The sequence below is a fragment of the Lissotriton vulgaris genome, chromosome 5 (assembly GCF_964263255.1).
Source record: "Lissotriton vulgaris chromosome 5, aLisVul1.2, whole genome shotgun sequence".
Classification (NCBI taxonomy): domain Eukaryota; kingdom Metazoa; phylum Chordata; class Amphibia; order Caudata; family Salamandridae; genus Lissotriton; species Lissotriton vulgaris.
This window is the reverse complement of record NC_141693.1, coordinates 1,064,020,070-1,064,036,734: the sequence shown is the minus strand read 5'-3', so window position 1 is coordinate 1,064,036,734 and position 16,665 is coordinate 1,064,020,070. Positions and strand designations below refer to the sequence as shown.

At 40.7% G+C, this 16,665-nt stretch overlaps 1 protein-coding gene across 1 annotated transcript in view; it reads left to right on the top strand.

Annotated features, from left to right (window-relative positions):
* Nucleotides 1–13,026, top strand: part of COL17A1 (collagen type XVII alpha 1 chain) — a 189,336-nt gene extending 176,310 nt beyond the window's left edge. The window contains exons 53-57 of the mRNA XM_086922741.1: nt 771–989; nt 2,152–2,307; nt 7,226–7,297; nt 7,955–8,017; nt 11,852–13,026. Of these exons, the coding sequence (XP_086778867.1) occupies nt 771–989; nt 2,152–2,307; nt 7,226–7,297; nt 7,955–8,017; nt 11,852–11,901 (560 nt within the window). The 3' untranslated portion in view covers nt 11,902–13,026. The remainder of the gene's footprint in view (nt 1–770; nt 990–2,151; nt 2,308–7,225; nt 7,298–7,954; nt 8,018–11,851) is intronic.
* Nucleotides 13,027–16,665: the final 3,639 nt, after the last annotated feature.

The following is a 16,665-nucleotide window of genomic DNA, read 5'->3' as shown; positions in this document are numbered from 1 at the left end:
GACTCAGCGTTATCCATACAAACCCCAAGTATATTAAAAGCACAAGCCCTGATAGTGTGATCCACTTGAGTGGCCAACATTATTATTAACAGTGCACCTCAGTCAGATATTTCACCTTTTGCAATGCTTTCCAACCATTTGGTTTTTTAAACAGTTGGATTCAAACCCACTTCTTTTGGTTGTAAGTTAGGTGCTTTGCTACTGAATCATACTTTCACCTTTTACTTTTCGATATTTTGCTGCTTCTTGAGTTTTCATGGAAACGCTATCACTTAGAGAGGAAAATAAAGCTGTCTGCGTACCTATGTCTCTGTGACTTCCCCACACTACCTGGGACGACGCTATACTTTACACCATATGTCCCAGAAACTAGATTGAATAAAACATGTTTGCCTTTAGTACAATTAATTTCTAATTTGAGTTTATTTCAATTTTCCTTGACACCCTAGATGTATACCAAGAACAGATAAAAAAATATATTTTTTTAAATGGCCCATCATTTTGATTGTCATGTTGAAGTTGACCTAGTTACAATAATAGCAGTTATAATATGGGATCGGCTTGTGGGGAAAAGAGCTGAGAAAAAGAAGGAAGAAATAGTGATGTAACATAATAGTACATTTACAATGAAGATAATGTTTTAAGGAACGGAAGCTTGCGATTAATGCTGAATGCTGTTTGAAAGCGACCTGGGTTAACGTCATACTGTGGAATGAGTATTTGTGTGACTTTTTTTAGTGTAAAATGCTGAAGTGTCTGACTTTCCACAGGTGACAACATTCGAGGGTACATCTCAGGACCACCTGGTCCCCCTGGCCCGCCTGGACCTCGAGGGCACAAAGGCGATAGCGGTCTTTTGTCTTCTTCACAATCTTCATCCTCTATGTCGAGGTTGTCTTCATCATCCTCACTGTCATCCTCGTCATCTTCTTCGTCTCTGTCAGAAGAGTATGAAAGGCTGTTGTCTCAGGTTGTGGATAAGATTCAAAGTAAGTAGATCACTTGCAGATCACGACTGCGGTAACAAAAAGACCTTAGAGGCCAAAAATTGGACAGCTTATGGCAGGTGGCAATGAACAACTACCATAGGCATGTCTTTTAAGAGTTGATTTCCAGGAACCATAATCCTACGTAGCTACTGGTGTCAACTAGCTCCAAGCCTCTTATTCCCTATGTTCACTGCTTTGTAACTCTTTTAATACACTTAATATGCCTTTAACCATGCCAGTTTATATAGCTGGTTATTTGTGCCTACCAATGCGTCAGAGGGCTACCTTCAAACTACTTTGCCACGCGCACAGAGCCCTTCACAAAACGGGCCCCACCATCCTTCAAGGGAAAATCGAATTCTATATCCCCAACAGGAATCTAAGATCCAACAACTCAGCTCTGGCGAAATCCAAGCGTATTTACAAAGCAAGGACTGGTGGACGCGCCTTCTCATACTTGGCGGCTAAAAGATGGAACGAGTTACCTGTGGACCTCAGACACACCACTAACTACCTCCAATTCCGCCAAAAATTAAAAACTCACCTCTTTCCAAAAACTAACCCCCCAGCACAGTTTCAGTAGTCTTCTTTTTTATAGCGCCGTGATATCCCATGGGATGAGTGTCGCGCTCTACAAATACCAGAAATAAATAAATAAATAAATCAATCATTGATAATTCATATTTTGAACCCATGAGATTTTAATAAAACTCATTTCTAAAAAGTACAATGGCCCATCATCCGGGTCAGAGGATGTGTGTGTAATTTTGGTCCAGTGATGCCCCTGCACACTTCTTTTAACAAGGATGACTTGTACCATGAGATGAGATACTGTTTACGCCCCTATTAGAGACAACTTGGTTCAGCACTGAATCCGCAAAAACACTTCTACTCGCTCTGGGTTGATGGTTTATGGAAAGATGTTGTGAGTAACATTGCCCTACTGCTGCCATCTGTGGATGCAGAGAACAGACACGTATGGCCATGTCTCCCTTCATTGCTCGTGGGCTTTATAGAAAGGCCATTTTGTTATTGTTAACAATTCCAGAGGATTTATGCAATATAGGAGCTTGCAGAAGGTGTTTTTCCTGCCATAGATCCCTGAAAATTATCCGTGTAAAACTGGTGTTCAGACATTTTAATGCATTGTTTTATTGTCTAGGTGGTGGGCTGATACAAGACATTACCTACACCGTTGAGCGAACTGTAGGCAGACCAGGTCCCCGAGGACAACCTGGCCTACCCGGCCCTCCTGGGATAAGCAAAGTATTTGCAACATATGGGAACGTGACAGAAGATCTAATGCAATTCTTCAGAGGTAAGACGAGGTCTGGTTGGGTTATCCCCTAAAGGGGCATTACCCTACAGGAAGTGAACTTGTGATGCTGCACCTGCACCTTTTAAATTACCTGAAAATACAGTGCCTTGGAAACCACCTTTTCAGGTATTTAGTAATAATCAAAAACAGGGATGAAAGTAAGGGAAAGAACTCACAATTTTATGTTGACCAGGTCTTTAAGTGGACCAGCAGTTCTAAAAAGCAGGTGCTGCGACGGGTCTCTATCGGGCTTTCCATTTTTGTCCTCGGGGTGGAAAAAAAAATCTTAACTCTGCAGCAGTACCAACCTGCCCGGCCTTTGAGGTAATTTCAAAGAGACTCGTTATAGTTCTTTTACAGTCTCATCATTTCAGAACTGAAGAATGTTCTATACAACGAAGCCATAGTTCTTGCTTATTTATCTTACACAACTAACAACCATTGGTAAAGCCAATAGCCCTGGCTTGTTGTAGGTGTAATATTACTTGTTGTTTTATATATCTGTATGCAATCACAGAAGAAGCAAAATACCAGTCAGGCAGCACGCTATGCTACCCATAGATTGTTACCTTGTGTATTTTTAAGCTACACCCTAAATTTCATTGGCCTCGCACCTTTGAGAGACGCCCTAGTTTTTTCAGTTTACTGGTGTTGACTCATTGCACTCTAAGTGATCTTCTTTGCTTCCCCTGTGATTTAAAAAATGTGACTGCTGATGTTTTAACTAGGACTGCAGCTTTTCTACTTTTAGTAACTTGGGGCCTGATTATGACTTTGGTGCAGCAGTGACAACGCAATACCACCTCCGCTGCACCAAAGCCGCACAAACACAGCCAACCGTATTACGAGTTGCAAATATGCAACTCGAAATACGGTCGCCGGTTCTTTGGCCTTTCCCATGGCAGTGCCTTGAAAACAGGCACTCCAATGGGAACGGCCAAAAAGTTCCAACACCGCATGGACAGTTGTGCTGGAACTGGGGGAAATACAGACAGGGGGAGGGGGGCACATGTTGTGCCCACTTGAATTTATCCGCATGGTTGTTAGGACGTTTGATGTCACTTCTGCTCCCCATACGATTATTGTAACAACACCACTGATCAAACCGGATTTCAATCTGAGGGTACTTTATGCTACAGTGTTTTGCAGATAAAGTTTCCTACAAGAGTTCGTCCTTACCCAAGATTTAAAAATATTTTTCACAAATGCCAAATCTGCATGAAAAATACGAGTCAAAACCAAGTTCGATATATAGCTAGTTGCAAAGGCATCAACGCTGGTGCAGACCTTACTCCCTTGTTTTTGTGAGGAGTTAAACTAGGAAATGCCATTTGCGCAATATATACTGCTAGAGGTTTGCTTTTTTGCCACTTTGGAGTTGTAATCTTTAAACCAGTCTGAGGACTGCTGATTAGGCCTTGGACACTATATTGAGACCCTTGCGGGTGAGTAGTGTGCTATACAAGTATCAATTTACATATTCTATCTGTAATATCTAGGCATAATTTCGAGTTCAAAACGTGTTAGTATGATACTAGAGTGACACTTTGGCAGACCACTATGGTGACACTGCGATACGTCATATTATCAACAGATACACCAGAATCTGATTGTGTGTGCGAGGGGCCGTTCCCACCTGGTAATATGGACATATATGTCATGTTGCTGGAGTGTATGACCATTTCTTCTTCAAGTCAAAACTCCCTTTGTCCTTTTGAGCCACATGTAGAGATGCAAGAGGATTGCGTTTGGTACAGCATTGTAGAAAATGTACTTGGCCTTCACTTATTAATTCTGGACAGGTGGCAACCACTGAATTGAACGTCAGAAGTTTTGAATTATCTTAATCAAGTTTCCTAACTTATTCGCCTGAGAGCAATTGATGCCTTAATTGTACATGTGACAGGGAAATATTCTAATTTTGAAATGCAGACCATACCATGTTATGCGTCTGCCTTCTCAGTTTGAAAGGAGCCCCACAAGGTAGAAGCGTTAGTAGGAAGAGATTTTCTTCATTCGCCTCTAACCTATCTTGTAGGTGATAACAGTAGCTCACTCACTGGGGCATATTTACATGTTCTGGCGCATCTCTGCAAATCAGCAGGGATGCGCCAGAACAGATGCGTCATGCAATCCCCTCCTTCCGCCACCACAGTGTGCGCCGCATTTACAATGCAGCGCACCATGGTGCAAGGAAGGGAAGATGCGTGACGCATCTTGTGGCAGATGGGCGGCGCATTGCTGGAGTCGCGTCGCAAGCATGACGCAACTCAAGCAATGCACAGGGGCAGCCCATACTTAACGTGGTGCGTCACTCCTTACGCCTGCTTCAAGCAGGCGTAAGGATTTGACGCAGCAGCGTCGTAAAACTGACTCAGTGAAATCTTGTAGATTTCACTGCGTCAGTTTTACAGGGCTTTCCTCCGAGGGAACGCCCACCCTGCGACAGAACGCCCACATGAAACCTGACGCAGGTTTCATGTGGCGCAGGGCTTTACAACGTGACGCATCTGCCTAGATGCGTCACGTTGTAAATAGGTCGCAACGTGGCACATTGTTTATGCTGCTGCTGCGTCACAAAAGTGACGCAACGGCGGCGTAAAAGTGTCGCAAGGGGCTTGTAAATCTTCCCCACTGTCTTTTGTCTCTCATTCGCTTTCTCAATTTTGTTCCTCCCTAAACTGCAGGATGATTATTGCTTACCAGTAAAGGGAGTGGGTTTACTTTCCATGAAAGATCTTAATTCTAGAGAAAGGTCTCTGTCATCTTGGTTTGAGGTGGTGGGGGGTGGGGGGGTGATCTGTGAGACCTCCCTGACTAAAAGTGAAGTCTAACAGGATTTAGCTTCTGTCATTGTCCTGGAAAACTGAGCACGAAGGTGCCTACAGCTGAACTAAGCCAATTTGTAGGTCTGACCTGACAGTGCAGCTGTAATATGTATTGTTACCAGTTCTTTAAAATATGCACACAATAGACTTTGGCTCCACTAAGGAGGGTATTATTCTGTTACCTCATGCTATAGGCTATTTGCTTTGTGATTCTGCCCTCCACAAAGTTCTTCCATTGAAATGCATGAGTGACTGTTTTACAGTGGAAACAGTTACTTTGGGCCATATGTATCAAGGAACCAATTTGCGATTCTGTAATAGCGATTTTTAAGAAATCGCTATTTCAGAATCGCAAAATGGTATGTATCAAGAAAAACGCTTTATTTTGCGATTTCTTGATATTCCTTAATTGCGAATTCGCAAATTGCGAATTCGCAATTAAGGAATACTTTTCCATTCATTTCTATGGGCCAGGAAGCCCATCGGAAGGAATGGGAATTTTTTCTCAATTTGCGAATTCGAAATTTGCTAATCACAAATTGAGAATAATTTCAAGGGTGCAGGGGTGTCCAAAGGACACCCTGTTGCACCCCTGAAATAAGCATAGGTGCACATGTGGTGCACTTTTAAAAATGCAAAAATTTGCATTTTTCAAGGAATTCGCAACTTACCACCAACTAGAAGTTGGTGGTAATTTGCGATTCCTTAAGGCCATTTAGCAAATTTTTTTGCCTTCTTACATTGCATTTAAGGAATCGCAAAATTTGCTATTCCTTAAATGCAATCGCAAAATAAGGAATCGCAAATTTTGCGATTCCTTATTTTGCATTGGATTTTTCTTCATACATATAATTTTTGAGAATTCCCATTCGCAAAGGCCGAAATTCGCGAATGCAAATTTCAATGATACATATGGCCCTTAGTCATCACGCTATTTATCACATTCAATTCTTTGTCTCTTACATACATTCAACTCAGGAATACATCTGTTTTTCTTCCCTTCCCCCCCCAAAACCAATAGGACAGTCTATAAAGCAGCATTTGTACATTCAACATATGTAAACACCTATCAAAGGTACATCAAGGGTACCCTTGAAGAAAAGTGTCTTCCCCTTATGGGGCCCACTGGTCCAGTAGTGTGGGACATCTCACCATCACTTATTTTCACAACCAATAGGCCATATTTACTATTTACTGTCCCTTTCTGTTATTCTTCGAGATTGGGGCATCATGGGGTCTACGCTCCCTACAATCATATAAAGAGGAAATCTCAAGCCGGTTTGCATCTTTAGGCGGTTAGAAGCTGGTCAATGCAACAAAGCTATTGTAGAGTAATGACGACATTGATAAAAACAATATATTGTTGTAACAGAATCCAGTGGTATATAGTCTTAAAATCGAGAAGAATAAAATAAGCGCGCGCTTTTCGGTGATGGTGTAATAAACCAAACCTTGAAACTTCCATGTTCGTTGCAACGGATTACATAAAATCTGTTGTAACTCTGTCTTCTTAGCTATGTTTGAGGTTTCTCAAATGGATGGTTTTACTTTTCAAGGTGTCCTCTTTTGGCCATCGGATCTAACAAATTCTGTTTAACGTTTAAGCTATTTGATTCACAAAGATGTTTCTACGATTAGGGGTAGATTACTCACATCTTACTTTTATTCTTCAATGTCATTACCTAAGCCAAGTGCACTTATTAAATGAAGCATACCCATTCTGTTTGTATGCGAAGGTACAGACCTGGTAATGCCGAGGGGTGCGAAGAAGGAGAAATGGGACTGTTCTGTTTTTTGGGCATTCTCTTTCATAAAGTTCAATGTAGGTAGGGAGCAGATGTAGTTCTTGAGAGGAATTAGACTACTACTGAACTCTTCCTCTTTGCCTGTGTCAAAGGGTTTCTTCTAAAAAAAAAAAAATACACAAAATCTCCTGCGAGAACAGATTTTGAAAACAAGACTGAAAAATTAGGGAGTATACAGAAAATGAATACAGTACCTATATTTTATCAGTAGACTACACTGGATATGGAAGAGCACCACAAAGCTCAATGTTTACTATTTTTTTCTTTGTTTCTTTTCTTCTGCAGTTCACGGTACAGTTCAAGGACCTCCTGGAATCCCAGGTCAAAAAGGGGATAGGGGATACACTGGTCCTAAAGGTGAGGATACTTTTTCTTAATTTATGCGAAAAATGCCCATGTACAAACTATTCTTGTTAAGGTGGAGCGTAGCTTTTACTGACATTGAAAAGCACTGTTGCCCAGGTAGGATACTTACATCTGCTAAGGGTGAATAAAGGATTTGCTAAAATACAAACAACAATTATTAAGGTGGAAGACAGAAATGCTCATTGTTAAAGAGATTAATTGTGGTCCAATAGCACATTGACAACATTCTATAATGATAAGTTGGGTTCAATCCACAAGAGTTGCCATAGATGTCTCTACGCCGCATATAAATTACGCCTGCAGTAGCTGTGAGCACGGATGTTTCGGCCAATGGGAGATAGGAATGGCTATAATAATTGCAGAGGGTGGCTCTATATTTCGGCCTAGGGAACTAACAATAATACTCTAGTCATGCTCTGTGACTCCCTGGGTAGAAAGTTAGGCATAATCTCTCTTCCTTTCCATGCCCAGCTCACAGCTTTTGCTTTCTGCATCCAGTCAGGAAATTAAGTTGGTAAAATGAAGGGAGGGTGGAGGCATGTGGGCTGGTTTCAGAAAAGTACGTTATTGAACATTTACAGCTGATCTGAACAATAAAGTATGAATATTAAAAATAATTATATTTAAATGTGTTCTTCCTTTCTACAGGTGACATGGGACCACGGGGACTGCAAGGGGTGCAGGGACTACAGGGACCGAAAGGAGAGAAGGGTAAGCTCATGATAAAACCATGATTTTTTATAAATGGACATAAACATTGTGAATGATTGATACTCTGTCCAGACAACCTGCCTGTCACCTCTTCCCCTTGCCTGTGGGATGTTTTGCTGTCCTCTGCCTCCTTTAATTTGGGACACTCCTGAACCTGTATTTTCCCTTTTATTTAGGATATGACAGGAACAAATTGTTCTATGTTTACAACAACTTCAGATGTGTTCTCACGTGTGTGGTTTGTAGTGTTTCACATGAGTATTCCATGGTCCGCGAGAGTTCATGAAGTGGGATGCTAACAGAATTTCCAAGTTTACAGAATTATGGAAACTAACATGAGAGTGTGTTCCTCTGCTTGTATCCCTAGGTACTTATTATAACGGGGCAACCTCGAACTGCGAGTATATCCTACTTTTTCTTTATAAACGCATGTGACACGTTTTCTTACACCTACGTGTATAATCCACTAATCAGATTAGGGATGGGGATAGGCATCCCTGGTCCTGATGAAGGCCACTGCCCCATAATTGAGCTAATGTTGGGACTTGACATTTGCTCTTTATTTACTGCGAAATCCTCAAGAGAAAAGCCTGTGGGCGATTAAGAAATTTCTCAATGGGATTACGTAATAATACCAGTACATTTTGTTTTGAATGGCGCACATTTAGCTTTAACTAGAAACAGTTTTGAGTTTAAGGGAGTATTATGCCTACAGGCTCAATGGATGTCTGTGAGCAACATTTCTGCCCCAAGTCTGGTCTGTATGTACATGTATTTGACAGTGAACATACATTTTAAGATGGGAATACATTCAAGTATCATCTACCCTTGTGACGTAGGTTTACTGATGATGTCTTCCATATTTGGAAGGGTGATCACAGATTTACAATTTGTGAATTGGCTCAATACTTGTATCCAGTTTCTCCAGTTGACCCACAACATTAGTAACAGTGAATTGGCATTTTTTTTTAGATATTATTAGACCAAGAGATGGCCTTTTGCATACTGACCCCCTACCATCCCCCAACTAAGAGGAACAACCTATTACTTTTTGGCGGTTTTCATCCAAGGACACAGAGAGAGAAACTACTGTTGGACCATTTTTGAGATAAAGACACAGCTGTTTCTGTAGGGTGGACTTTCGTAAACAAGTAGACGACCTGAGAAAATGAATAAACACCATTACCCACAGAAAATAGTTAACAGAGCAAGAGGGTGTGTCAACAGTGAAATTGTACGTGAACACATTTGTGTCTCTGCAAGGCCATTTTTTTTCAACGGTTGACTTGTATGACTACACATACTGCTATATATAATCACTTGAAAAAGAATATTTAGGAACTGGTGAATTTTCAACACTAGAAAATATTCCTTGAATAAGCCTCTGCGATGTACGCGGGGTATGACGTACATGCTGTTAGTGTGATAACATCACATGCAACATACCTTTACCAACAAGAAGTGGCGCATTTCATTCTCTTTTCTTGTCCGGGTGGATTTAAAATCCAGAGATCAACAATGTGCAACCATCTAGTAGATAGGCTGAAGCACAGAGGCTTAGTAGTTGGTGCCATCCATTGGAGTAAAAAGTTGAGGGCAACTTAATTTTCTGTACAAATCCTCTTTTGCCAAAACAATTTTGTTCAGCTGCTCTTTCCAACACAAAGGGCCAGATATACGACCATTCCATTTTGCGAGTCACAAATTGTGACATTTTGCGACTCTCAAAATGGAATGTACAACAATTTGCGATTCCCAAATTGGTCATACGGGCCAGCACTCATAGCGATGGCGGCTTGCTGGAGTCAGCATACTACCATGTCTGTGACTCCTTTTTCAATAAAGCAGTTTTTTAAAACAAATGCAGCCCGTTTTCTTTATAGAAAAACACATTTCAGTTTTGTTTCTTAAGAGCAGGTAGTGGTCAGTGGGACCACTGCCTGCTCTTAAAAAATATATGAGCCCACATTCACAAAGTGTAAGATGTCACTAGTGGACCCCTTTGCGACTGGTCTACCACCAACTTTCCAATGGTGGTAAAATGGGAATGTTTTCCGACAGCATTTCGGTCGCAAAACATTCGTACATGGCACTGTGAGTCACTATTAGAAAGGGACACCCTTGGCACACCTCCTCCTAATAGCGAGTCGCAAACCCTATTTTGCGAGTCAGTAATAGTTTACCGACGCGCAAACTCTGGTTTGCATGTGCCACAGACCAATTTAGGGGTCGCAAAAGTCCAGATTAGCCATTTGTGACTGCTAAAAACGGTCATACATGTGGCCCAATGTGTCTCATTTTTGTTTTTTAAACAGTGTGTTACACCAGGAAGGTACTTCCCCTTCTCCCTTAATATTGTATTTTACCCATAAGTTTAGGGAAAGGCAGGAAAAAACTGTTACATGTTTACACCAACCTTACATGTGTTATCACCACGTGTGGTTTGCAGTGTCTCACATTGGTGTGGAATGGTCCGTGTGAATTCATGAGTGGTATGCTAGTAGCATTACCATTAATGAATTTTGATAACTAACATGAGAGTGTGTTCCTCCGTTTGTATCACCTACGTATTTCATATAATGGGTCAACCTTGAGCTGCCAGTATTTCTCTACTTCTTTCTTTATTAATGCACTTCACAGCCACATTTTTCTTTACACCTAAATGAATGATACACTATTCACGGCTGGGATAGAGGTATGGATTACCTGGTCCTGATAAAGACCACTGACCCACTATGGCTTAATTTATGGCTGAAACATGATGATTTAGAGTTATAAGGATAAAAGAAACTGTTGACATCCCTCATTATTTTCATCCTCATAAGTGGTACCTGCAATAATTTGCTATAATATCCACTAGGTAATGTTATATATCTATAGTTAGGATCCCATCCTAATCATCTGTCACAGGAGCCCCCAATTAGGTAAGCACATTCAGGCAGATTACATTTCCTAAATGAGGAGAGGACCAGAGGATGAAGCATACCACCACCGGTAAGTGAGGGTTCTACGTCATAATAGGGAACTTACATTAAGCTTTTTCACAGATATTCTTGTGGTTCACTATACCTTTTTCTTTGTATGTGTGAGAAAGGAGAGATGTATTAGTGAACATTGGTTTTCTCTGACTCTCCACCCCCACCTCCTTGTTATTTAGATCTAGTAAACACAACACTCTGGAAAGACCTTTACAGAGTGGCACACACATACCAGGCTCACATTGTCCTTTACCTATTCCCCTCTGTACCTTATAGGCCCATAATGGATCCTTCACTTTGTCAGTGTCCAATCGCCAAGCTAACCCCTTCCAATATGTCTGGGCCAAGGAGACTGCTGTAGCCAACCACACTTAACTATAAACCAGCTTCTTTCCATCATTTGTATGGGGGCTTTCAAGACCCAGCTGGCCACCATAGTGTTAAGTTATCTTTAGTGTCGTTACAGTGGTGTTCCAAGCCTATTAGTGATATATTTGCTGTGTGGTCATTTTAGGCCAATGATGTACTAAGGTGTACAGTGTTATAAGAGTTTACTTTTTGACTGAGGTTCCTCTAACTGTGACCTCCAGCATTCATTTAGTCTTCCCTTTGAGACTACTTTGAGGTAATCAGTTTAGTAAGACTTCATGTGCTCTCTTATAACTGTAATGTTAAGCTCTAAGTCAGCTTTCCGTTAAGTCGTACAGATTGCCTTTCTTCTAGAATGAATACCTACCAATTACCCCTCCTAACTTCAGACAAACTCTTGAGATGCGTGATGTCCAGTGTTAATCACAAGCTTTGAAGCAGGTTCCTATGACTTCTAAAGTTCTTGCACACACTTTTCTTTTGATAGGTGAACAATTTTTCGTGGGAAGACGGAAAAGAAGAACATCAGGAGTTTGATCTAAGGAAACAAGTCAGTATTCACCGGCACATCACTTGCTAAAAACAGTGTGCTCCCATGGGTATTAAGGAGATTAATCTTCTGCGGCAATTAAGACTGATTTCCACATTGATCAATCCAGCGCACTGCCTGTTTGTGCCGTTCAGCAGTACCAATGAGGAAACGCTGCAGCGCCCTGGCCCTTTCTCAGTTGTGTGACTTTAGAATCTGTGCATTGTACAAAGATCTGGGCGTTCATCAAGTCACCGATTGGAAAACTGTAAAGTGCTTTGTTGTATTTTCCTAAGAGTTTTGTGTGCATTTCCTATTATTTAACAGCAGTTTGTGGCTTTGCAATTAGACTGCAAACAATTGAGCACAACAAGGACTAATGTAGATTGCCAAGAATAGAGAACACATGGTTAATCTGTGATTCAAAGACTTTTAATATTAAAATACGTGGTAAAAGGGGGAGTTTTGTTTAAAATCACACCTACTTGTATCAGCATATCCAATAGGATAAATTAAAAAAAAAACTCATCAACTGACATCTTGGCAGCAAACCTGTCAAATCTACAAACAAATCCTGAACTAAAAATGTGCAATAAATCATTTTGGTATAAATGTACTCCTATTCAGCCACATATTCTAGGTTATTTTCCTGAATTATAATCAAAGGCTATCAAGAAAAAAATAGGGATTTTAGGATTCAATAGAATGTTTACAGTGATCTTTGATTTGTTTTCCAACCTGCATATATTTTGTGAGATAGATGATTTGAAGTGTCACCTTTTTTTACAACCCAAACTATTTCACAAATTACTATTGTGTCATAACGGACACAAACAAATCTTCCCACAAGATTTACATGTTTATACTGGAGTCCAATATATTTCAACTCCCTCTTTAGAAGCAAAGCAAAACTGCTTGTGATATCAGTTTCCAATTTTGATTATGTTAAAAATGTGTATTGACTGTAGCCCTTGATTGTTTATCAGGACGTTGGATCACATAATATTAAGGTGTGTTTCGTTTAAGATGTATACACTTCCATTTCGTGCCTGCGTGCATTGAACGAATCTGGTGTGGTGACTGCTTGAACATCGGCCCTTTTTTTATAAATAAAGTTCCCACTTTTGTTTTTACATTTGTGCACACTTCTTTTGCGGTAAAAAAGGCACTGTAAATACAAGCAGACTGATTATTCTTTAATTCAATCTACATTAGTATTTGAACAGTGTGCTTCACCGTGGCCCATGAGCCCGATACTACACCACACTGTCTCTGTAGTATAAGCAAGCAGCTAACATAGAACACTAGATGCTACTCATACATCTTGTGTCCTAACTGTATTTATTTGATAACTGATACCTTAGGAAACTCAATTGTCTACCAGTTGCAAAGAGATGCCAGTTCAAAGTGCTCACCCACACTTACAAGGCACTTTACAATGAAGGTCCGGCATACCTCAATAAACAAGTGAATTTCCACCAACCTACCAGGGAACTCTGTTCCGGATCCCTATCCCTGGCAGCCACCCAATGCATCCACTGGGCAAACAGCGGAGGCCACTCTTTTTCACACCTGGCGGCTAGGATCTGAAACATCCTCCCCCTGCACCTCAGAGCTTCACCATCGCTCCAACAGTTCAGGAAGGACCTTAAGACCTGGATGTTCAACCACTAAGGGCAGCATGATCCAGCAGCAGGACCCCACTATGCCTCGAGACCCACACGGGTGAAGTACCATGCTCTACAAATCCTGATTGATATCTTTAATGTGTGTTATCCTTATTTGCGCTTTGACAAAGACATGTTTTTTCCAGCAATCTTGCTCGAGTCAGGACTTCAGACACAGGAGATGCCTCCAGATGTGGGGAGCTTGTAGGAACGAAGCAGTATGTTTCATGATGTGTGATTTAGTGACAACATTGTCACGTACTAGACCAGGGGTCTCCAATATTTTCTGTCCGACGAGCTACTTAAGTTCAATGAAAATCCCCCCGAGGTACCAATATTATTAGTGCTGTAATAGTACCCACAGCAGACACAATTACAATAGCGGTCACCATATGCCAGACTACTAGTAGTGATCACCTCAGTACATCAGGCAGGACTGCCAGTAGTAATGTAAAAAGTCTTAATTTCAAATGCCTCAACATGAATATTCCATAGTAACGATAGCCACAATGACCCTGCCACCGAGTTTATGATATTAGCAATCAGCCTTCCCAAAACAACATGATTTGTCACTCAACTATCTGCTTTAAATATGCATTGATGATTGAGCCATGTTCCTCGAAACATCAGCTAATGAGTTCTGAAAATACACACATTTTCATCTCAAATGCATATACTCAATTTTGGTACACATATATTAATTAAATCAAGTAAAATTGTCTAAGGTAGTAGGCTGGGCTGCACACAGGAGAGCTACTCACAGGTAAATGGAGAGACACCAGTAACTCACTAGCTACTTACTGGAGTAGCCTGTACTAGACCCCGAGGCCTGCGTTGCGGGTTCAGTTTCCCCTTCTGACCAAATTATTTTGAGCAAACTGCTTGTTTTTTCTTTGTTGAAACATCCATGAACGCCAGTATTCGATCACATTTCAGGATTAGCCAAAATGCTGCTGGAATTCATGGAGACCCTTTGTAGAATGTGTGGATGTGAAACTTAAAACAAAACACTTGGAAGTGATTTGGTATTTACTTGATGCACTAAAAGTTAGCTTTGCCAGGGAAGAGACCTTTTTTGCATTTGTCGCTATCTTTTTTTTTTAACGCATGGCAGTTTCGCTGGGCCTACAAGTAAACTATTTGGCTGATTCTCCCGATGCCCATTCCTTGAAATTATCCAGTGCCCACTTTTCCAGTGGTACAACTCCTGAGAACCACCACTTCATAGTACAGCCCAGTGAGCCTTTGTCTCACTTTTATAAAATGATTCTCCTTTTGCTTAGCAAGTGCCAACAGAACACATTCACTTTGCCAATCAAGTCTGAAGTATGATACTTCAGGCAGTTTTTTGAACTGTTTTGAAGTTTTAGGGGATAGATGTAGAATGGTGTATAACTAGAAAGCTCTAAAACTATCAAATTTTTTGCTTGCGCCGGGCTGCAGTTGTGGCCCACCAGCACCAAGTTTTATTCATCAGAGTTTGAGCAAAAGAGAGAAAAACACACAAGTGGGGAAAGAAGGAGGACGGGAAATACAGAAGAACTGTGCCTAAGGGAGAGGACAGGAACCTTAAAGAGCGAGATAAAGGGACTGGGAGTGTCTGATGGTGGATTAATGAGGGAGGAGGTGGCATCAAGAGAGACTGATTTGATAATCTGCACCCTAGCATTCAGTAGCACCAGCCATGGGCTTCCTAGCAATATTTAGGGGCGAAAACCTTTTTCTTAAATTAACCTCTGTACGTATCCCATGAGCAACAGCTTCCTGATAGCTCTAGAAGGCAGTTCCCTCAAATCCAACAGTTCAATTCTAGAACAACAGGCTGCCGACGGAATTAGCAGACCTGCTCCCTCCTAATGTTGCCTTTTTGCTTTGATAATGAGGGCAGCAGATGTAGATTTGAATTAGATGCTTAATTGCCCATAACTGTGATGCTTTGACAAACGCTGAATGCAGTCATCTAATCAAAATGTCTTGAGTGGCGCAACATGCTTAGCCCGACAAGCAACGCCCAATATATAGTACAAATACTAGCAGTGGAAAAAATCAGATTAAATATCCATCAGGCTTTATGAGCTGTATTAATAATAGAGACACGCACAGGAAAATTACCAAAGCAAAGTAAATTGAGTTTATCATTTCAAATCTTTCAGTAGGATAAGCTCCAAAATGTATTTTGTTTCCTGGCTGTATGACCGGATCCTTTTTGGATTTCGGTTCAGAATATTAAAAAAAAGACTAAGAAACCTACACTACAATCCACTCTGTATTTTCCCTACATGGGTAAAACCTCTGCTTTTTCCATGTACAACACAAACCAATATAGCTAACTGCGTACTCTGCCATATGGTCCTGACATTTACATCACCACATATTCAAATTATACTTCATGTATCTAAACCAGCATTAATGTGTGAACTGGCAAGATGACAATTTCAACTCAAAACTGTCAAAGCTCAGTTTTTCAATCTATAGTTGATTCAAGTCTAATTTAATTTGCATGTTTTTCCTTCTTTGGGACTGATTTCTTAGGTTAATTGGGATATGTACACTAACTTCCGTTGCTGCACATTTAGAAGTTATGAGTTTTTAGATGAATCTCGGCAGTCCAAACTCCTATTTATTGAGGAGAAAATGCCCTCTTTTGACCAAAACATGCAGCATTTGGAGCAGTAAGCATCAGCATCTGCAGGTTATTTACTAAAAACTTGGAATCGGGTGGTACATATCTTACCCAATAAATTCCAATTTGGCACATCCGAATATCACACCATTTACCCAGCTGCTAGTAATGACGAGCTTGGAAGGAAAAATGTACAAAGAATTTAGAAGATCAGGAATATTGCACAGTAAATTAATTTGTGCATAAAAATAATGGTCAAGCGAGTATTATATACTAGGAAGCTATTAATGAGTGCCTGGGTGCAATTTACTTGCCATTTGAATGAACCATGTGCACATGCTCAATTCAAAGAACGTTTCCGGCACGTGCGTAGCGCAGCTACAGACATCCAGGGCTCAGAATAGTTACAGAGGACTGCTCTACATTTTCTTATAAGTACTACAATTGTGAAACAACTTTCATCTGACATGTAATAAATTGTT